This window comes from Vidua chalybeata, chromosome 2 (assembly GCF_026979565.1).
Source record: "Vidua chalybeata isolate OUT-0048 chromosome 2, bVidCha1 merged haplotype, whole genome shotgun sequence".
NCBI classification, from domain to species: Eukaryota; Metazoa; Chordata; class Aves; order Passeriformes; family Viduidae; genus Vidua; species Vidua chalybeata.
The window spans coordinates 80166500-80189705 of NC_071531.1; the positions used below are offsets into that span (position 1 = coordinate 80166500).

Below are 23206 nucleotides of genomic sequence, written 5' to 3' on the forward strand. Positions count from 1 at the left end.
AGCCTCCAAACTGATGATGCATCTATTTGTGAGCCAAAATTCTGCCTGGCTACATATGAGGAAAGCTGAATTAGCTTATGGCTACTTGTATGTGCCTAGTTTGGCTAATGAATGAATTTTACAAATTACTCATATTCCATGTTTTGTCAGAAATACCATCTTTTATTACAATATAGCCTGCGGTCACATGCATAAATATTGGTGCAGTAAAAGATATTTTGATTGGCTGTTTCCTGGCAATTGACACTAAATTCATTTCTCACATATGTTTACCAGTTTCACTTGATCCAGCTAGAAAAGGTGTTTCAAGAAGTAAAACAACATTGCTGTTTAAAGGTGCACATTCTCCTTCCCTCTCTCCCTCCCTCCACATTTTATAGAGTCACGTAGGTTAAAACAGAAAAAGAAATTCGAAGAGAAAATATTGATGTACAACAATTAAAGCTGAATGCATAAAGTAGGGTTGGAACAGCTATTCCTGAATAGAAAAAATATTGAAAATGCATTATCTAAAAAAAAATGGTGTGTAAGAATAACAAAGCCTGATTTTCAGATTTCCAAATATCTTTCTATTGAAAGATGAACCTGGTCAATTAAATTATGATCTTTCTGGAATAACTGAATAATTATCTTTCACTCCATCCATTTTCCTATCAGCAATATGTCTGTGATAACCAAAGTATTTAGGGTCATGAGGTTTTATTTGTATGGAGTTTCAATACAGAAAATGAAAGACATTCTGTCATTACTGGTGTTGCAGATGAAGTCTGGGGGTGAAGATGTTCAACCACTGTGTTCTTTGAGTGTTTTGGGGTGATCTCTCATGTCCAGCACCTCCCTTGCTCATCAACCTGTGGTTTGAAGTGCTGGGACATCCAGAGGGGTGTATTTGGAGAACTAGAATGAAAATGAATTTTAATTCCACTTGCAGTACCTTTGCCCATTTGCAAGGCCATAGAGACTGATCATTCATTACTTATTGCAAACAGAAAGGGAAAATGTTTAATTTTGAAATGAACGTGTGATTAAGATGCCTGGTCCCTGGTGATCAGCAAAGAGGACATAACACAGAGTGCATCAAAAAACCTAAGGAAATCCAAGCTGTTAGGGACTGACACAGTATAATTAAACTTTACATTTCTTGAAAGGGTATTGGCAAAAACTGAGCTCATTAATTCTAAATTAAAGCTTTTATTCTGGCCTGCCTACAAATCCTCCTCTAAAAAGGCTCTGTTTGCTAGATATTCAGGTTGCATTCACACATTTATTGAGTTATAGAAAAAGACTTGACAGATTTTTATCACTTTAGTACAAATAAAAATGAACATATGTAATTATGTAACCTCCTAAGGAGGACTGATTTTTGAGTCCTTAGTCTAGCAATTGGCCACACTGTCCTCCATCTACCTGTGTTGGAAAATTTGCCCAAGAAGTGACTGCAGTGGAACCTGATATGACAAACATTATGGAACAGATAATGAGCCAGTATTTTAAAGATTATTTATTGCACAATAGAGTGCAGAACAAAAATATCTCTATATGTCATTTAAGTGTTTTATTTATGCAGGGTTGTTTTAATTACTGGTATACCAGATCTTTAGCCATAGCTCTCAAAGTCTTGTGGAATTTCCCAGTATGCTTAGTGATTTTGCTAGAAGCCAGCAAATGAAGGTGATATGAAGATAAGCAAAACACATTAGGAACTGCTAGGTTTGTTGCGAGTATTTTTGGATGAAATGGCAATTTCCTCTGCTTCACCTGAGACCCACAGATTCATAAGTGAAGTACAAGGCTCAACTCATGAAAAATTAGCCCTTTAGAAGCTATCTGAAATATCTAGTTCCTTGTAGTCTCCACAGTGTTGGCTCAAGATACGAATTGTTATCCTTAATAAGGCACCCATATGACTTGACTTAAATGATGCTTTAAATTTGAAATAACTGATGTGGCACTAGTTCTGAATTGCAGCTTTGTTGCTGAGATTATTAAACTAGTGCCATGACATCTGTGCAGCCACAGTTTCCGTTTGCAAACCATCTGCAGCCAATCTGATCAGCCCATGAAATCACACGTTGCTTTATAACCTTGACCAGCTTAACTGAGGTGGAATAATTGAAGCTAATTTTTGTAGCACAGGCAAGCCTTTGATAGATTTAGAACACTAAGGCTTTACAGCACCATGTATTTATGCTAGAGGGCACTCATATTTCGTTCTGAGCAGTATCAGAGCTTGGCATTTGTAGAACGTGTATCCCCAAAGCACGGCGCCAACAGTAACTGTCAGGGAGTGCTGAGAGGTAGGTGTGTACATAGATCCCTGTTTTACAGCTGAGGAAACTGAGGCAGGAAGCTTAAGGTATTTGACACAGATCACAGCAGGAGTTAAAGAATGTTTAACACAGGTATTAAAGGATGACACAGCATTCAAGACAACTTGAGAATTACTCTCAAAAAAGACAGCTCATTATATATATGTATCCATACATCTATGTCTGTGCAGATTAATTCTGGATGTGAATTTTTATTTTTAAAATTAGAGACCTTGTTTTCTTATTCCAAAATTCTGTGAGAAAAAATGGAAGGCTTTAGGAAGAGCACATAAAGAGCTATGTCTCTGTCCTTGGTTCTCCAGGGAGTGAAACATATCTCTTGTCTGCAGTGCCTGTATAGTAACAGTGCATTTAGTTGCAGAGGCACAAAGTCATAGAACCATTTAGGCTGGAAAAGAACTTTGAGCCCAAACATACACCTTACATTGCCAAGTAGGATGAATTTTACAGGTACATGCACCTCATAGGTCCCACAGTATAAGGTCAGCTTGAGGAAATTTTTCTTTTTTTTTTTTTTTTTTTTTTTTATTTTTCCTATGCAGAAGGTATTCACTAGACTGAGAATTGCACCCCTGCATTTCCAGCTAAGTGTTCAGTAAAGTACTGAAATGACATCTGCAAACATAAGGCGGCATGTGATTTTGCTTCCTCCCTTCCATGCTGTTACACGTCTCTAAGAAGAGGAAAGTTATCTCTGAAGACAGCTCCTGCAACTGAGAGTTCACAGCTTACAAAGGAAAAGTCTGAACAGAAAATGCAAGTGATTTGTCTGTGGCAGGATAGAGGCAAAGTTTGTCTTGAAGGGGTTGGCAGCCAGATGTCAAGACTTGCCTTGACACACTTCTCTGAATGACTCCACCAACCTGCATTTTTTGTGAGATGCTGAAAATCAACAATTTCATTTCCACAGTATGGCTCAATAAATTCTTCATATCTTCCAGAAGTGTCTCTTAAGACTGTTTCATTTTGCTTGCTTCCTGTGATGATTCATATACATTTTAGAAGAATGTTTTCAGAAAGCAAATACCCTTCTACTCAACACAGATGGATTCCTGGAAAGTTCTGCTGGTATCTTAGAGTGTGGATAGTGAATTTTCCCATGAGAATAAACATAATGAAGGGATGCATGTTAGGACTTACAGAATACACACAGTTTAAACACATGGGGATATCTGTGGCATGAGAGAGGAAGGAAAAAAATCAATGTGGGCTTTCCAGAGGAAACGCTGGCTTTATAGAATCGATAACCCTTTCTGAAAACCCTGATCTGCTTACCCAGGAGACTGTATCCCTGATTGCCTGTTTTGTCACCCCCTACCCTTGACTTGCTCTATTTTGCTTCATCTAAGATAATGCTATCAACCATGAGAATGCAACTCCTCAGAAAGAGGCAGCCAATTCTTCATCAGTCTTGGAAGCTCAGATCTTCTGGAGAACTGAAGGATGTGAAATGTTCCTGCATGTTCAGTCCTGTCACTACATCCAGGAGACTGAACTTGCAATTGGAATATTTAATTGTGAGCATTCTTGGTGTCTCTTTCTGAACAGCTCAATTTTCATTTTCATCATAATCTTCCTCATATGAAACAAGATCATTCAAGTCTGAGGGGTGACAAAGAGTGCAATGATGATATTTGCCTGGTCAAGGTATTGGGAAAACTGTCTGGAAATCAACGGACAAGTAGGGTGCTGCTCCAGTCCCATCACAAATACGAATTTTCAGAAACCACATGGCAAAGAAATGGGTTTTGATATCACTGGTGCCACCCAAATAGGAAAACACAGCCATCACCGTAAGTCTTACTTGACCAGTAGCCATAGAGAGTTTTGAATAGTTGCTATCAATGAACACCTCATAATAAATTTTAGCTGAAAAAAAAAAAAAAAGGAAAATTTAAATATATTTTTGAGAAAATTACAATCTGCTTAGGGACAATATGGGCAGGCTTGTTTCGTTGAATAAAGTATAAATTGTGAATCATAGTTGTTCAGCTCTTGTAATAGTCTGGAAGTCTCTTAGGATTTAAAGCAAGCTGAACAACTGACAATCTTGGAGGAATTCAAGTGTGGTTTTATAATATCTGGTTCAACTGACTGAACTGGATCACCCTCACTAGCAATTATGTGTTTCACCAAGCATCTGGAAGCTTCATTGATGTTTATATTTTCCTGCAAATGAAACAGAAAGAGAGGTTGATTAGTTAATAATAATAAAAAAATGTTGCATATTTCCTGTGCATAATTAAATTTTTCTATCAGTAACATCAAAACTTTACTTACCATAATAAACAGTTTTCAAAAATTGACTGTGTTAAATTTCCAGTTAAAACTGGAGTTTTGAAGTTGGTTAAGTTTTATATATATTATGATTAATATAGTTTTTAAAATGTATACAGCGCTGATTTTAAATTACCTCAATCTCTTGGTGATTTGATTGCTTCAACAAACTAAAAAAACAAATGCCAGAGAGGTGTTGGAGACCAATGCCTGAAGTAAAGCTCCAAAGACCATATTTCACTGCTTGAATAATGGTTACCCAATTCCAAATAATTAATTACCTACCAGTAATTACAGCCATGCATAGCACTTATTTTTTAAAGCCTTTCCCACGATTTCAAGATTTCTGTATGCAATGCTCACAATGAAACCTGTGATAGACCAGTTTCATTGAATAAATGATATCATCTCAAATTACTCACAAAACAGTAAAAAGGTTCTGTATAATTTGGAGTCCTCCCTTATTTTTTGTTGAGGCTGACTGCAATGCACTGCATCTCCAATGCACTGATTCAGAAGAAATATATCACCACTGGTTTCATTTGTAGGACAGAAATCCTCACTCTAGGAGTTTAAAATGAAAGCCAAAGCACATCTTTTCCTATAGGTGCCCGATATCAACGGCACATTTTACTTGCAGCAGCCCTTACCCTGTTTGTAGAATAAGTAAAGCTGAAACAGTTTGATCAGTGAGACACAGCTCAATGCAGCATAGAAAATAAGCTGTAGAACTGAGTAAAGTTTTTTTCTTTCTTTTTGTAAATAACAGCCACCAATATGTTTGGAATGAAAATTCAGGCTTTCTGGCATAAAAGGCACTCTTCTAGTGTAACTATTGTCATTGATTACTTATTTTACAAGACAGGAGATAGAAACTTCACTGTAGCTTCAATCTTCTAGGAAATTGTATCACACACCACATACATCCATATAGAAATGCATACCAATATATAGGCATACATTTGTGTCTATGCACACACTACTTTTGCTCATTAAAGATATTGTTTTATTTGCAGCCTACGATTACCCAGGTTTTCAAGCTGAATCACTGAGTCATAGAATAGTTTTGATTGGAAGGGACATTTAAATGCCATCTAGTCCCAATTCTTGAGCATGTCCAGGTCCCTCTGGGTGGCAATCTGGAGCCTGCTGTACTGAGGCCATAAACTAGCTAAGAAAGAAATGTGTGTGTTTCAGTAGAGAAGACACATTTATAGGAAAATCAAAAGCTAAATGAATGGATTCTGTGAGATTGACTTTGTCCAATCCCCTTGAAATCAATGTCAAAACTCCACAAATTCCATTGTCCATCCCTTTGCACCATAGTAAAGGGCTGAAATCTGTGGATCTAACTGAAAATGTTAATTAGTGCAAGATTTTCAGAGGTTTCTTCAATAACATACATGAACTTAAATATTTTGTATGTAAAGAATAACAGTAAGTTGTAAACCCCCAATACTTTAGAGAAGTACATATTAATGTACATAGTAACTGCTAGAAAGTAATAGGGGGCTGGGAATCATCTCTTTACTGAGATGTTAAAATTCTGCTGTATCACATGGCTCTCTCAGATCAGACTAGTAAATTCCTCAAGCATGCACTGAAAACCCTTTTCAGAGCACTGTGAAATTTTATGAAAAAAAAACCCAGACAATGAAAAATATCTCTCAGCACTGCTCAGAAAACTGAAGCCAAAACAGGATTGTTACATGTACAAAAACAAAAATGTAAAATCTTTTACATTGCATTTGTCTTTACTGATGGACTGGTAAACATTTCATTTGCCCATGTGCTGCTTCTGTGTTGAAATGGCAGAATGTGTTTATTCAGTAAGGTCTTATCTAGGATTCTGCCCAAACTGATTAGTGTTCAAATGTATTAACAGCAGCCATCTTTGTCAGAGGCTACCATTTTACAGCATTGGGAAAGGGGAAAGAAACCAAGCCAACAATAGCATAAAATGGGAATATGTGGACATCCCTCATCCCTGCTGGTGATAGATGGAAATCCATGTGCCAGACATGAGCCTAAAAATGCAGAAGAAAAAAAAAATGCTCCAGCCAGTACTCAAACAAGAAAAAAAAAAAAAAAAAAAAAAAAAAGAAAAAAAAAAAGAGGGAGGCAGGGAGAGAGGGAGGAAGAGAGGAAATAAAAAGTCCTGTCCTGCTGTCCTGAGTCTAGAGAGGCAGTTTCTCATCTTTAACACTTATATGAACTCTTTAGGCTGGGTGGATGACAATTTCAGCTGGGTTACAACGGGAGGAAGAGGAAGGGTGAGCCTGGCAGATAGCACAGCCAGTTTTGAGTTTGTGTCTAGCTCAAGCATGCTTCTGTGGTTCAGATGACAACTGGCACACAGTATGGATGAGAAGCAATATGTTAAGTCACCTGCTGCAAGGAGCCTGTGGTCATGCCAACAAAGCAATTCCTGCTGTCCCAGATCCCTGCCTTGACCACTTCCTTTCAGAGGCTACTGCTGCCTTTTGTTACAACCTTAATCCTGTGGCATCCTAGACCTGCAGCCTGCAGATCAGACATTGCTGTATTCTGGTCTGACTAATGAAATATTGATTTCTCCACCTCTCCTCCTATAGTGTGTTTTGCAAAAGAAAAATCTGTATTCAGCTAGGCAGTGAAAAAGCTACAGACAGTAGAAGGTGATCTGCTATCCAAACACAGACATCCAAAGGCCTGGTGATTTTAGGCCATGAAGTGTTGAAAGGCAATCAAGGGGAGGAAAGAGAAAAAAGAGAAAGTGAAAATCCACTCAAACACAAAGAAACCAACAATCAGAGCGTAAGATTGGACAGAGAGGAAAAATCATAGACACCCTGCTAATGGTATTGAGACATGGAAACTACCTCAATTATACCTGAAAATAAAATGAATTATGTTTCAAAAAAGCAAGAAAATATAGGTGAGACAGTGAAGTGAAAATATATCTTTCAGTGGGTCTCTATGTTGCAATGCCATAACTGTCACCTCCCATATGGCTTTGTCCTACAAAAGAACACCACAGGAATTGTGATGATTGCTGAAGTTAATTTTCTCTCCCTCTCCCTCTCCCTCTCCCTCTCCCTCTCCCTCTCCCTCTCCCTCTCCCTCTCCCTCTCCCTCTCCCTCTCCCTCTCCCTCTCCCTCTCCCTCTCCCTCTCCCTCTCCCTCTCCCTCTCCCTCTCCCTCTCCCTCTCCCTCTCCCTCTCCCTCTCCTCTCCTCTCCTCTCCTCTCCTCTCCTCTCCTCTCCTCTCCTCTCCTCTCCTCTCCTCTCCTCTCCTGCAGTGCTTGTTATCCAGCCTCCTCTGAAGCCACTTTTACCTTTAGTTTGGAGAAGCACATTTCTCAAATACGGGAGACACTTTGTCTCCCTATATTGCTTTTAAGGCTGGTATTACTCAGCACTTTCTCAAGAAAAGCTCTTTCCCAAGAGAGAGCCTTTACTGCAAGGCCAAAAAGGATCTTACTGACATTATGGTGTCTTTATCAATCTTGTATGCCTGATTCAGCATGCCAGCCTTTATAATAGCCTTTCCCAAGCATCTTGCCTTGCCCTGTCCCCTGAGGTGCCTAACCCATTTCTGTGTGGCTCAGTAAGCCCCACCATCCAATACACTATCCCAGTCAGTGCAAAAGCTGAGTTGTGAATCCATCCCTAAGTGATTTATCCTGCATTAACCTGCCAAAATCTGCCAGAGCAAGGACCTGAACCCTGCTTCTGTGACAATGTCTGACTACTTGTGCCGGTCGTTCTCCTGGCTTCATCAAGAAGGAATGGAAAAGTGAAAATCAGAACACGCTACTCTTTGTTCTATTACCAAACAAAACAAGGCAAAGAAAATAACTCTGACTAATCTCTGAATTCCAGAAAGGAACACTGAAGGACATAAATGAAATTAGTGTTTGCTTTCTAGATCAATTTTATTAAAATATATCCTTTCAAAGGGCACTTTTATGGAAAGGATAGCAACTGAGGGCAGGGAAAGAGAGCTGCATTATTTAAAATCCTTGAACCGATTGCTATTGGAAATAATGTCTTGTAAGCAACAATCAACTAAAGGGAAAATAAATACATTATTGAATGTGACTCAAAGAAGTACACAAGCTCAGCAATTGTTTTTGATTTTGGGTTAACTTCCCCCTTATCTGCCATCTCTACTGCAGATGCAGAACTTTAACATTTAGGGCATTCAATTTTAATATATGAAACAAGTTCCCACAGATTAGACTGGCTCCTAGCTCTTTGTAAAAGAATAAAGGCCCTGACAAGTTTTAAGGGCCTGTCTCACTTTCAGATGAAACAACTTTTTGTTTCTTTACCATGCACATATCTTAGATTTGACTATCTGGTTGTTTTCTGATAGAATGCTTTTGCTTTTTACACTCACAGTTTTTTCCTCTTACTGAAGCTGAAGCTTCTGAGTCTTACCTTGTCAACCAGGGTGAAGAATAGCGTGTATGCAGGCACAGAGCACTTGGGGAGCTCTAAATCAGTGCTGCCTAGAGACATGACCTTAGACTACTACTGCACTTGAAGGAAATTGACTTCCCATAAGCAAACATTTACAAATTGTGAAATATTCAGGTATAAGATAGGAGCCTAGTGAGAAGCTCATAGCTTCCACATTTTATTTCCATACTGCACTAAAATCCAGGAGCAAGCAAACCTCAAGCTAGCACTCTGAGGGAATGGCTCCACATGCTCCCTTAGCAGAACTCCCTGGAAACTGCTGGGAACAGAGCCTTATTAAGATGGTGTGCTGTACTCCTGCAGTGGTGTTTCTAGGAAAATGCAGCCACACAAGTTAAAAGCCATCTGGATGCATAAACATGAAATTCATAGATGTCAGCTGCAGTGACTGCCACTCTGAGAACAAGATCATTTCTGTGATTGAATTCTTACAGCTGGTTGAATATCCTGCAACAAAATTATTTCACTTAATGACTTTCTGATTTCAACAATTTTGTATTTCTCTGAATTTCCAGATTTGGGACAGTACTAAATAATGCATTTCATAAAAGTGATCCAGAGAGCTACAGGACAGCTCTAATATCCATAGGATAATCTGAATAGACTCCTTTTAATTACAGGAAACAAACTCTGCAGAGGATTCTGCGCAGTGACTGTACATCTGAAGTGGCATTTCCTGCCTAAAGTGTCAGCTTTTTTCTTGCTTTGTGGCAGAATCTGAAATATTTTCTAAGACTGTACCGTGAGACTGGTTAGATGTTTTTTGAGTGAATTACAAAGACAATCTAGGGAGCCACACACCTCTAACTGAGTCTGGCAGTCTCAAATAGATTGCTTAGATTTAAGTTACCAGATCAGCAGATTAGTTTAGAGTGCCAGCCTAATTCAAATACATGTCCAAGCCTTGTTTTTCTTTATGGAAATCAGAACTGCTTATCCAGTTCCTCTGCAAATCTACTGCATAGCTTGCTCTTTTCATCTTTCATAATACTTGTCCAGTCAAAAGAACTGAAGAATCTGTGATTTAAACAAGGTTAGTAGAGCTTGGATTATTCACAGAATTCCCTGGTAAGATAGGAAGAATTAATGTCCTTGCTTTTTGCAAGAAAGGCTGGAACAGAGAATGGCTTTCTGAAGGTAACATAGCAATGGCAAAGAAGACTTTTGATTGCTAGTCCGGCATTTGGATCCTGTAGAGGGTTGGAACTAGATTATTTTTAAGGTCTCTTCCAACACAACTCATTCTGAATCTATGGTGACATACCATGGACTGCCTGTCAAGCAAAAGCTGAATAAAGGACATCTTATTATCCACATTTCTTAGAGGCAGAAGCATAACACTGTCCTGGTCCAAATAGGATGTATCCAAATAGCCCAGAGATTCAGACTGCTCATCAGTCTCTAGGTCATGATGCTCAGAAGACAAGGAGCTGTGTGCTTAACCTAGTTTTGTAAGGATCTGAAAAGCACAGCTACCAGCAAATTTTTGGGCAATTTGGACAAAACATGAATGTCTTTTCATCTTATTCTCTATTGCTGACAGTAGAATTACAGCAGGGAAAAGAGGAACTCGGGCATAATAACAGCACAACCATGGCCAGTTGTAAGGTATTTCAAGTTATTTCTGAACTAGGTACTTTCAAGAACATTTAGTTTTGCCTGACTTGTCTATTTTGTTGCACAAGTTCCATTTTCATTATGAAGTGATAATAAGCTTGAAATTGCTCCTTCTCTAATCCAAGTCAAAAGCTCACCTCTTTGAACTAGGCATGGTGGTGAAAACAGTTTAAAGGCTTGGAAATGTGAGTGGAGTTCTCAGCTGCTCTGGCCATCTTGTGGATAATTAAATGTGTGACAGGAAGGAGAAATTTCCTTCCTTTAAAAGAATGAATCTTTCGCAATATTTGTGGTCATGAAATTTATTAAAGAATTTACTATTAAGGGTTATTTGGTGACTGTCTGGGGATGAGCCTCTTAGACTGCAATCAATATGGGTGAAGTAAATATGCAGATATAAAAGAGACCAGGCTCACCACCGGATATATGGCAACAGTGTAACTTGTGACTGTACTGTGAGGTGGTGTTGCCCAATAAGGCCCTTCTCACAAGGAAAACTATCCAAACAAAACCTTCTGTCTTTGTAGAGAGAAGACTGAAAGAAGGTTACTTCCTTCAGATTAATGTAAGAATCAAAACTAATACATAAGACTGCGTTAGGTGGCTCAAATGTTTTATATTGGAGCTGTTAACTTACAAAAATAGCACCAGGCAATAATACAGTGATTTTTTTTTTTTTTTTTGTGTAATCTTCCAGTGCTACAGACAAAAGCTTAAAACCATTGGCAGCTTGAAATATGGTAGGTACATATATAGCAAGCTACTTTCTGCAAGGCAACCAGAACGAAAAGATGTTCTTCTTATAAGTAATCACCTTTGTTTTTCCAAAATGCATAAATCATATTCAGTTTGCTCTCAAGGCTTTAATATTTCTAAGCACATCTCCAGAAAACCTCTGGAGATCTAATTATTCCAGGATACCACAAAAAGAGAGTTATTACTTATTTGAACTGCTAAAATTGATAGCTGCAATATGATGACTCCTTTGTCCATGCTATTCTGCTTCAGAAGAGTTTCTATTCTCTGTAGCAAACTGAGTTAGTTCTTTTTTTTTTTTTTTTTTTTTTTTCGGACCCAAAGCAGAGAATAGTGTAATAACAGCTCTGTGCCCTCAACTCTTATCATTCTTTTCAGAGTGGCTTTTGAAAGCAAGTCTTGTCATAGCTGGATTTTTTCTCTGTTCCTACATGATTGCATTGTCAATCTGGGGATTGTTTGGGTTTTGGAGTTAAAGAACCTAAGAAGAATCTAGATATTTACCATGTCTAAAATAACAGAAATTCTTAATTCTATGCAGTTTAGAGAAACTTGGAAAAATTTCCTCTGTTATGACTTTAAAAAAAAATTATGTTCTCTATACATCTTTTTTACTTCCATAGTTCTGCCCCAGACTGGCTCCATCATCATCATAAAACCTCTCTGTGATCTTTGAAATTGTTTGCATATTCATTTTCTCTCATGACTTGCAATGGCCCTTAGCACAATAAATGTGGTTGTCCTTTTCGAGTGGTGGACATGTGCTTACTGGGGACTAATGTATGGACTTCATGGTACAGATTCCATTCTTATAGTAAAATGTAGTTTATCATAAAGAGGAACACTGGATTCTTATGGCCTCACCCAACATAAATCAGCAGATGAACCACAGACCTAAATACAAAGGAAGGAATAGGAAGTACCCTGTTGTGGAGCAAGATAGTTCACACACTTACCTAGACCAACATTTCTCCCTGTAAATTGCATCTTAACAGTGCTAAATTTGAGACCCATTCAGTAGAGAAGCAAAGACATTAATTACAAAGACACAGAATCATAGAATGATTTTGGTTGGAACGGACCTCTTCAAGTCATCTTGTCTAACCTGCCTTCCAGGGCAGGGACTTCATCAGCTAGACTGGGTTGCTCAGAACCAAATCCAATTTAGCCTTGAATGTTTCCAGGGATGGAGCATCCACCATGTCTGGGCAACTTGTTCCAGTGTTTCACCATCCTTGTCAGAAAAAATTACTTCTTATCTCTAGTGTAAATCTACCTTCTTTTAGTTTAAAACCACTACCTCTTAAAACCACTACCCCTAGGACAACAGGCTTTCATGACAGATTTGTCCCCATCTTTGTTATAAGCACCCTTAAGTACTGAAAAGCTGCAATCTCAGCCCAGAGTTCAAGCAATGCTTAAGGCAGTCTGGGATATGCTGCTATTCCTCTGCTGTTACTTCTGCTGATTACTAGTGGAATATCTTTTAAATATTAATGCTTAAAGAATGTGTCAAGACCAGAAAAGTAAAACACAAATATACACCCTAAAAGTTCTTATGTACCTTACATAAAGTGTTTAAAAGAAATTAAACAATCAAATGTAGCGTTTTCGCTTCCAGACTACTAGAAATAGGTTAAACCAGAACCAAACTGTTTACATTTCAAACATCCAAAAGTTCCCCAGAGTTGTCAATGATGACACAAGCTTTCCTAATAGGTGGATACAATCAACACAATAGCCACTGAATTGTTGTGTTCAAATCAATATTTCACATGCCAGCTCTCCAAATCCTGCATGAACTGAAATTATCTGAGACATCTCAAATTGATCTACAGTACCAATGTACTTTCAGCCTTTGTAATTTGAAAGTCTGGGTGCCCTTTCTGATTTTTATCTCACCATTCCATGCACTCAGGAAATCTGTACCAAGGCAAAGAATTGAACCTCAGAGCAGCTCATTCAGCACTTTGACCACTGATATTTCCTTCCTCCCCAGGCAAGTGATTTTTTTGAAAAGGCTATTGAGAATGAGAGCTTATAACAGTGAACATTGTACAAGCACTACAATAGGCTGACTTCATTTCTGGAATGTAAGGCAATGAAGCTATTGTCTCAAATCAGCATTTCTCGGGCAAAGTGGTTATATAAATATTTAGAGATAATATTGAATGTTAAGAATGATGAAAAACATCCTCATATCATTCACAAGACGTAGCTTTTATGCCTTGCCTGAGGTCATCCTCCTCCCCAGACTATTGTGCAGTAACCTGTTGACTGGGTACATACTTTACTGCTGGCCTATCATATCCCAGCAGCCGCATTTCAAAATGTTGCAATAAAAGACCTAAAAGAAATAGAAATGTATACTATATATTTACAAATCTATCTTTAACCAATACCACCAAGAGAGGAGCTTTTCAAGGTGCACATTTAGAGCAAATGATCTATTTTAGGAGCTGATTTCTCTGTCCTTAGAAATGTTTGAGAAGAAATGGAAACATTACCTTGGCTGATGTTTCAAACCAGCCCACGAACCCATTCTCTTTGCAGAACTGATCCATCTTGATGCCGTTGTTCATAAGAACATCTATTCCCTGGTCACATTTGTTTGCTAATAGGACTGCTGGCACAGGTTTGCCATTTGGAAGAACCAACTTAGAGTCCAAATCCTCTTTCCATTTTGTCACTGCTTCAAACGTCGCAGGTCTTGTAACATCAAAGACAATAAACGCCCCCATAGCCTCTCTGTAATACACCCTGGTCATGTTTCCAAATCTTTCCTGTCCTGTAATGAAGAAAGTAGGAGGGGAAAAAAGCATTACCTTGTAAAAATTAGGGCTTCCAGTTTAGGTTAGTATTTCACACAGCAGGTTTTCTAAGATAACATTCCTGAAGGCAGGACTTCATTTTATGAATCCCTGAGAAACTACTCTTTGCCTAAATAAGTACCATGCTAGAATAATTTGTATGAAGATGCAGGAGAGTATTGCATGAAAAAAGAATTTTCAAGCCAACACCCAAGGAAATTTAATGAAGTTCATTACAAGTGGATAATAAGTGCAGTAAGTGAATAATAAGTGTATGGTCTTATTAGGCTGCAGATTTCTCAGTCTGTGGACAGTACCAAGAGTCTTTGGGTACATTACAGGACTTTCAAAAAAAGTCATAAAAAATATAGCTACCAGACTGGAAACTCCTTGGTACTATGGTATTTTGTCTAAAACATCTACCACAACTGAACTCCTCACGCATGAAAGAGGATCCTACATATTCTCATGCAAATTATAATAACCAGCAGTACCATAATATAGTTCTGGAGCCATACCAGCCACCAGAGTAATTACAAGTTTATTTTTATTTTTAAAGCACAGAGGTGAGGAAGGTGAATTTAAAACCTTACAAACATGGAAAGTTCTCTAAGAAATAGCACAGCAGTAGCAATATGAAGAGGTGCATTGCTCCAGTGAAAAGATCTGTGAGGAGAGTTTCATACTTGATCTGTTCAGAAGCATCATGGTTTTATTTGCTGAAATTCAAAGTGCTTTCTGGGAAAGGACAGAATTTTTTGGGAGTTAACAGTACATTAGTATATTCAGAGACATTTGTAAATATCTATCATTTTATATGACTAAAAGTATGAACAAATTAACACATGACATCAGGATATGGTATATTGATCAGCTGTGGGTTTGTTAATATATCTGCTGTTTTCATGGGAACTCTGAAAAAATATATTACACAAAACTTTTCTTGAAAATAAAAAATAGATTTTATACTAATGTCTGCAGCAGAGCTGTGATCCAAAGAAGAAACATTTCACAACAATAGCAGTTTTTAAGCAAGACAACTCCTGTACGTGCTTCCATAGCTGGGAAATGTGCTATGGAAATAGAAGCATTGAATGCAAACCTGTTTCTAGCCTTATTTTCTCAATGTGAGCAATTTTGAGTAGGTTAGGAAGACAAGAAGATTGGCAGTCTGCCCCTGACCCCAGGAAGGTTATCTGTGGAGAATTTGTCTGTTGGAAATTTTGCTGTCAAATATAAGGGAGGGCTGAGAAGGGAAAAGTACCAATTGCTGGGCTTCTAGACCATGCACTTTCACTTAATGGAAATAGCAATGAGCCCATTTAGGGGGTCAACACCATCAGTTTGTGATGTTTATCTTTGGTTTTAAGCACTGTGGCAGCAAGGAGACAGTCCTTCACATGATACAGAAACCAAAGAAGAAGCTTGTCTTCTCCAAATTCATGTCAAATTTTTTTTATCTTAAAGAAACACTGTGTTCTATTGATAAAGCAAGATAGATTATTTCTGGGAAAGAAGAGGTCATATTCAAAATTTCTTTCATCTATATTTTTATTCAAATGTCTTATGATTCCTGTCAGTGGGCTAATCAGATGAATGGCTAAGTCATGTGCTATTCAATAATCTCCTTGTTGAGAAATTCTTTTTTCATCTGCAAGAAGGTGCCTTCCACCAAAAGCCAAGGTCTGATTAGAAACATGGCACTGAGGTAAGCAGCAACATATTCAAATAGTTTCTGATGGATATTGTATTTCATTGATACTTTATACTTCTCATACAAAGTTCTTGAGATGCTTACACTGTGGGTGATACAAGAGCACTTCAACTCAGGCCCCACACATATTTATTAGGACACAGATCATTGAGATAGGTGGGACAGTGTCACAGAACATCAACTAAATTATTCATTTCCAGCATGAAATAATTCACCATGAAGGAAGTTACTAAAGGAATAAAATGCTCCTAAATTGTGATCTTCTGCCTTGTGGTGGCCCACAAATTTCTGACAAATTGTATGACACTGATTCTTCCTCTGGCTTCCAGCTGCTTTTTCAGATACACGGGATTTTCACTGCACAGAAAAGCCAGTATGTTTGTAAAAGCAGCATTTTGCAGAAAGACGGGGATAACCAATTTCCATCACCAACCACTTCAAAGAAAGAGAAAGAATGGAGCTGCATGATTAACTGTCTAAACTATTTTTGAAGTGGTCTTTTTCTCCATCAGTTATAATTAATGTATCAATATACTTGACAGAAAGGCGTTAGGCCAGTTTGAATGGAAAAAGAGGTGCTTTATAAATCAGAGTTTTAGTTTTATGACCTTTGCATAATGACTTTTATTTAATTTAAACTGTGGAAAAAGTGATCTCTAGTATTTGCATTGAGCTTGGAGAACTAAATAATATGTCTAAGGATGCAGAAGTACGCTTTTTCTCCACAGATTCTTGCTTACATGGACAAAATCCTATATTAATAGATGAGGTTCCTAAAACCTTTTTGTTTAGCAGAATTGCTTGTAATAATAGGCACTGCTTGATGTATTAAAGATGTCAAAATCTTGCCTTAGGTTTTCAGCAACACAATGTCTTAGGCAGGAATTAGGCTAGAAAATAGATCAACCATTAGGTATTCAGTTGTATCTCGCAGGCAGCCTTGAACATTAGAATCTGCTTTACTGCAACACCGACTGGGAAAGATTGGTTTTTTGCTTTTTACTGGAAGGGTCAGAAGCTTGGGAAATATTTTATCTGGCCCATAGTACTTTACTGCATCCCTTACAAGACCACTGGCATTTGGCATCTAACCCCACAATTCCAATGGCCTTTGCCCACTGAGATGGTCCTTTATGCTGGGATTATCAGCCTTAGATTTAAAAAATTAACTAAATTAACTGGGAGTACTGAATGTTAGGATCCCTTTGTAGTTGGAGACTGAGAAGAAATGTCTGATTGTTAATTTAGTTGAATCTTACTCTACTTGGAAGCGAACCCAGTGAGAACAAGGTGATAAAGCAGCAAGATTTCTACTAAAGGGAAGCATTCCCTGTCTGAAGAGCAGCTGCCTGCACATTTATCCTAATCTCAGTGGCACCTCTGCAGCAGGCAAAGCTATCAGTTCATGGGTTTAAAGCAACCATCAGCTGGACTTTCATAGCTTATAAAAATTTACCCCAAATAAATTTGTACAGTAATCTACAATTTTCACTAACCACTATCATCTCTAATAAAGGTACAAAAAGTAATGATAAAGTGCTGAAACTCAGATAATTTCCACAATCTTGACCACAGCATCTGAAATGTGGCACAAAAATTTAAATTAAAAACTGATTGAAATTGCCCAGTGCTGAATTTTATCATGCATTCTACTTCTTGCCACTGTCTTAAGAGAAAATGCTTTTGGGAGCCACCTTGCTTTACAGACAGCCTTTAGCCAACACTGAGAAGCTGGAAACTGTGGAGAGGATTTAAACATCTTTTACCTTTCACTTCAAAATATCTTTCAGAATATTCACACTTGACTTCAAATAATTGTCTTTATGGACTGAAGCTTAAGCAACCCTTGAGCTGATGTTCACCACCCCAGAATGAGGAAAAGCAGGCTGTCAGCAGGATCTGGCCCACAGATTCCAGCACCAATCTCTACGGAAATAAAACCCTCACAGCAAGAGACTTATTTATGTTTGCAGAACAGTAATTTCAAGGTAACTTAGCCTAGAAATCACCATGACTATCTTATTTATGCATATGTGCTGCAATGCTTAGCAGCTGCCGAAAGCCTGAAATGCAGAGGACGTGCTGTGCCTGGCATTAGTGAACAGGTTTCCGCTTACTCCCCCTGCAGCATAACAATCCTAAAAACTTTACAACTGCAGATACTTGTCTATATCTGTGGGAAGACTGCTGCTTCTGAAGGTGAAAGTGACTGGGAAAGGAAATGGAACTGGTCTTTCCCCAGAGCATTGGTCCAACTGTTTATGAGATGAGAACCAGATTTTTAAACACAAACCAATATCTTTTTAGTAGCAGTAAATAACCCAGCCCACTCAAATGCAGAAGAAGTGATAAAGAGGATGCTGACATGGCTGTGGAAAAGGAGCAGGGAGCAGGCTCTGATGTGCTGCTCTCTGCTCTCCGATGTTCAAAGCTCCTCCCTGCAGCAAATCTATGGATAAAGCTGGTCTTCAAAGAAATCTCTGGGCTGTTTGGGCACAAAACATAGACAGTAGCACAGAGAGCAGCCTTGCAGAGAAGGGAATAGCAAATACACCCAGATCTGCTGTCTGCAACAGCTGTTTTCTTCAGAAGCGGTGTGCCAGCCTGCATCTGCAGGGTCAACCCCATCCACAGTAACCTTGTGCAAAATATGATTCAGAGTTTCTTTAAAGCTTTTATTCTAACAATTTGCTAACGATTTTAAAAGATATGTACACAAAGGCAGCAGAAAAGATAAAAAGATAAAGACAGAAACTGATTAAGGAGCAAGATTTAATGTTGTATGACACAGCAGTAGAGGTGATGGCACACTTTAACAGGAACACCAAAATTAATAATTTGTGACATAAGGTGAAACAAAATGGAATTGTTGTGAAGAAATTAAAGAAAAGGAAAATTTTATCATGTATATCTCCTCCCACACTCAATACTAAACATTCAATCACCTCAAACTTAGGCATTTCACTGAATCAGACATAAGTTCATAGATTTTAATGACAGCATGTTGTTACAAACACCATAACATCATATAGCATTAAGGTTAATCCTACTGTTCCTGCCTAACACCCACAGTTTCAGGAATATAGTATGTGTTAAAATCACTGCCTTAAAGTAACAACGTGTGATGCAGAGCCTACATTACCCCTGAATTAATTTTTGTAATACTTAATTATCCTTGGTTTTTTTGGCATTTCTCTATCATCTAAATAAATGCAATTTCAGCATTTAGCCGTTAAATTGTATTATAGTTTTGCTTACAAAATTAAAAAACACCAAAAAATATTAATTACATTTAATTAGATTGCACCAGATGAACCAAATTTACTTTTTCTTCTTATGTAAGGTAAGGGTAAAGCAGGCCAAACTGCTTGGTCCTACCACAGCTGGAATATCACTCCTCAGATGAAGTCACCAAGTACATAAACCCTACTAATAATGTAGATAAGCTTGACATTAGTTTTACTCACAATATTTTAAAGAAAATTATTTCTAGATTGTTAAACAATTTACTACCCATGAAAAGCAAGAAGGAGTACACATATGCTTAGTATGGGGTTCACTGCCTGTATAATGGAGAGGGAAGAGGATATAAGAGCTAAAATAATACCTGATATGTGTATATATATACATATATAAATATGTATTCATATATAATTACTGATATAAAATATTGTCTATGTGTTTGCAGAATCTGCTTCAATTCAAGGTGTCCTGCATGCTAAGCCAGCATCTTTCAGCTTGGTCAGAGACTGAAATTTTATTTTTACCCCAAAAGATAAAACTGACCTGATAACAGAGAGTCCATCAAAAGAGAAAGGTTCTTAGACCAGAGATTTTATTTTCCTCCCTCTTCTCATTGCCCATTTGTATTTTGCAAATGATGTTACATGACCAGCCACAGTCAGGAGAAACCAATTCCATTCTCTCCATATTTCCAATCAGTTTTACTTCTCTTTCATTTTTGAATCTATTTTTCTCTCACCAGCCAGATGCCTTATGTGTGATAACTTTTATGCCTGCACCACGATCACCTAAATTCAGCGTGTTGCTTGCAGAACTTGCTCTCTATGTACAGCTAGCAACAGCTAAAGCTCCTTAAGCAGAAGTCATTAAAGCTAAGACAGCAGCTCTTTTTATTACTGACCACTGTCTTGACCTTCACAATGATGTTTTGAATTGGGCAATTCATATGAAATTTAGTACTGTGCTGTAATTCTCTCTGTCATGTGTGATAACTCAGAAAGCATGCTAGTCATTCAGTACTACAACTAGGTGTAATTGCTTTTGCAGCCTGACTGAAAGCTACATCATATGATCTGCCAGCACATGATTAGTAGTGTAATAAATCTCTGAAACAAGGCATGCAAAATACATTCTTTAAGGCCTTGATACATTCAGAATTTACTATTAAAAGCTTTTTTCTCATGCAGAAATGTTTTTCTGGCAGTGTATGTATTTGTTGTTACAATCAGCCACTGGTGAACAGTAAAAGAAATGTTTTCCCCATTATTCTATCTTTTAATAAAGAAAACTGAACATATATGTATTTAAAACCATAAAAACCACAAGACTGTATTAGTATGTGGAAAAGCAGTGTTTATATGTTTTACATAAAGCAGTGTTGTTGCATAAGTTTTAGTACCTCAGTGCCAAATTCAGAGCTCAGACATGAGACAGCTCAGTGCAGCAGAAAAGCACTCCCTCCACTGATAAGAATGTCAAGAATTTTTTCATTTCACCAGTTTTACCCGGTGCTGTTCCAGACTAGATCAATGAGCCTGAGTGGGCTCACAACTCAGGCCACAGGCTGGTGCAGCTGTCTAACAGCTAATATGATGTTCACCTTTATTCCCTATTTAATGAAAGTAATTTCTTAATTTAATTGAGTTTTAAATTCCGTCCTTTATGCTGTAATCTATTGTTACAGATGTATTTGATTCCTGCATTCACTAAATGAAAAATGATTACTTACAACATGGGATATATGCTGTCAAGATAAACTTATTTTATGGACTGAAACAAAAATGATTGATTTTCAGAAAGGGGGTGGCAAAAAAAAGTTGTGTGTTTAATTTGAATCCAAATCAAAAATGTCTGAAGTACTGACAGCAACAATGTCAAATTCTGTGGGTTTTAATGATGTAAGCATGTGGGGATATCTGGACTACCTTACTCTTTTTCTCCTTTCAGAGGGTAAATCGTCTTTTGTTTTGCTTGATGTTGGAACAAGGATATTTAAATATGAGTAATTATATTTTTAACAACCAGAATGATTACCAAATAGAAAAATTCTCTTCCCAAAACACATAAGAAGTTGCTTTCATTGGACTGAAGGAGGGCAGGTATGAGAGAGAGGAAGAAGGAAGGTATTTGATAAACTAACACAGATATACATTATCTTGATTTTTTAAACTATAAAAGAAAGTTTAATCATCTTACTGAATGCCTCATCTATTCCACCAAATTAAAAAGATTTAACACGACATTCTTGTTATTCTTCCTCCTGTCATGAAGATCTGTTAGTCCAAGGAGGCAAAACTGAACATTGCCAGCTGCAGGGAAACAACTGGGGCATTTGGAGAGAGGTGCCTGAGTCCCTGAAGATGTCCAAGGGCTGGGGAGAAAAATCAGCTAGCACAGGTTCCACTCTGATGCTCTGACTTCCCTAGTTTCGGAGTCTGTTGATTTTAAGGAATGTCCAAAATGTCAAGCTGTCCTTAAAGTTTTCAGTTTTCAGATCAGTACAAATGAATTGGGGTCTATATTTTGTAATGTTTTTTGATAGATTTATTGGGCAAAGGGCTCTCCTCTTTACTTACCCGCAATATCCCAGAGCTGCAGCCGTACCACAGTCTCAGCATCCCAGTTCAGCACCTTCAAAGCAAAGTCCACCCCGATGGTGGCCCGGTAGTGGGGGGAGAAGTTCTGGTGGACATAACGCTTGATGATGCTGGTTTTGCCCACTCCCAGGTCCCCGATCACCAGCAGCTTGTAGAGGTGCTCCTTCTGGCTGTGCTTCTGCATCTTTCCTGTGGCTGCGGCTGCTCCCTGCAAACTGATTGCATGCTCTGCCCGAGGAATCCTGCCAGCCCGAGGGGAAGAGAGGGGGTGAGGAACTGGGGAGGGAAGGAAGGAAAGCAAGGTAGGTGGAGGCTCTTTCCCTTCCTACGGAAGCAGGATCACCAGGTCCAGCAGACAGCCCTGCTGGGAGATGAAGTAAGGAGGGACTGGGGGAAGGAAGTCTCCCAGAAAGTTTTGTGCGTATGTATATAAAGGTCAGCACGAGCTGTGTCTGGGATTAGTGTGGCTGCTAAAGACTTTGCAGGAAAATTCATGCAACAGTCCTGTACGCTGTTTGGCTCCTTGCTGAAAGGACAGTGTTTCTGTTGTGTACTAGTTTTACACACAGTAAATTTTGAATCACTGCCTTGGTGATAATATATCACCCAATGCTTGTTTCCAGATGTCTTAAAGATGCCAGTCACTGAAAAAAAAAAAAAAAAAACAAAAAAAAAAAAAAAAAAAAAAAAACCCAAAAAAACCCAAAAAAAAAACCCCAAAAAAACAAAACAAAACAAAAAAAACCCCAAAAAAACCCAAAAAAAAACACCCCTGAAAATTCCCTTCAGAGGCTTCATTTTTTCACTAAAGTGCAAAAATTAAATCAGTGTGACTTCAGCTTTGGATGAAATTTGGTTCTAATCTGTGTAAGTTAGTGTGAATGCAGTTACATCAGTAGAAGTGGCAGTTATAGCAATATACAGCAGCTCTACTTGTGTCCTTACCAGGAGGGCTGTACAAATTTAATTACAGCAGATACATATTTTTAAATTTTGTTACCATAATTGTGATTGTCTCTCTATACCTATAAGCATGATCCCATCTGAATGCAGCATGCAGCTTGTGCTTTGTTTTTTTCATACAACTGGACTATAAAATGCAAAAAATCCAGGTTTATCTCGTGACTCTGATAATCAGAAGTTATGAAAGCATAACAGCATTTGAGCATATGAATGCCAGAGTCTCAACAGTCATCTGTTTTCCAAAACAAGTGATACCGAACTTGCAAACAACTGAACTCATTTGAGTAAATCAATCCACTGACGTGCCTGTCCCTTAATTTTGACTTTTACCTAGGCAGTTTAGCTGGAAAACTCTACCCATTACCTAGAGGTGTTTGATTCTTTTAACAGCTTTGATAGAAAACCTACAGAATTTTAATATTGTGTACAACTT

At 38.0% G+C, this 23206-nt stretch overlaps 1 protein-coding gene across 2 annotated transcripts; it reads right to left on the minus strand.

Annotated features, from left to right (window-relative positions):
• Positions 1-134: 134 nt before the first annotated feature.
• RAB38 (RAB38, member RAS oncogene family) lies at positions 135-21994 on the minus strand. 2 transcript variants are annotated; one of them, XR_008429601.1, is made up of 4 exons: positions 21790-21994; positions 13954-14234; positions 3194-4499; positions 135-897 (listed from the first exon to the last, which is right to left on the minus strand). XR_008429601.1 is itself a non-coding variant. In XM_053936603.1 (3 exons), exons 1-3 carry the CDS (start codon positions 21992-21994, stop codon positions 4347-4349), a joined length of 639 nt encoding a protein of 212 aa, XP_053792578.1. In that variant the 3' UTR covers positions 135-4346. The 2 variants fall into 2 exon arrangements, 1 of the variants encoding a protein (XP_053792578.1); XM_053936603.1 differs by having other exon boundaries at positions 135-4499.
• Positions 21995-23206: the final 1212 nt, after the last annotated feature.

Coding starts and splice junctions, on each gene's coding strand:
- RAB38 (XM_053936603.1), bottom strand. CDS start 21,994: ATGCAGAAGCACAGCCAGAAGGAGCACCTCTACAAGCTGCTGGTGATC. Junction 14,235..21,789: donor GCAGCTCTGGGATATTGCGG/GTAAGTAAAGAG, acceptor TCTTCATTACAG/GACAGGAAAGATTTGGAAAC. Junction 4,500..13,953: donor GGTTTGAAACATCAGCCAAG/GTAATGTTTCCA, acceptor TTTCATTTGCAG/GAAAATATAAACATCAATGA.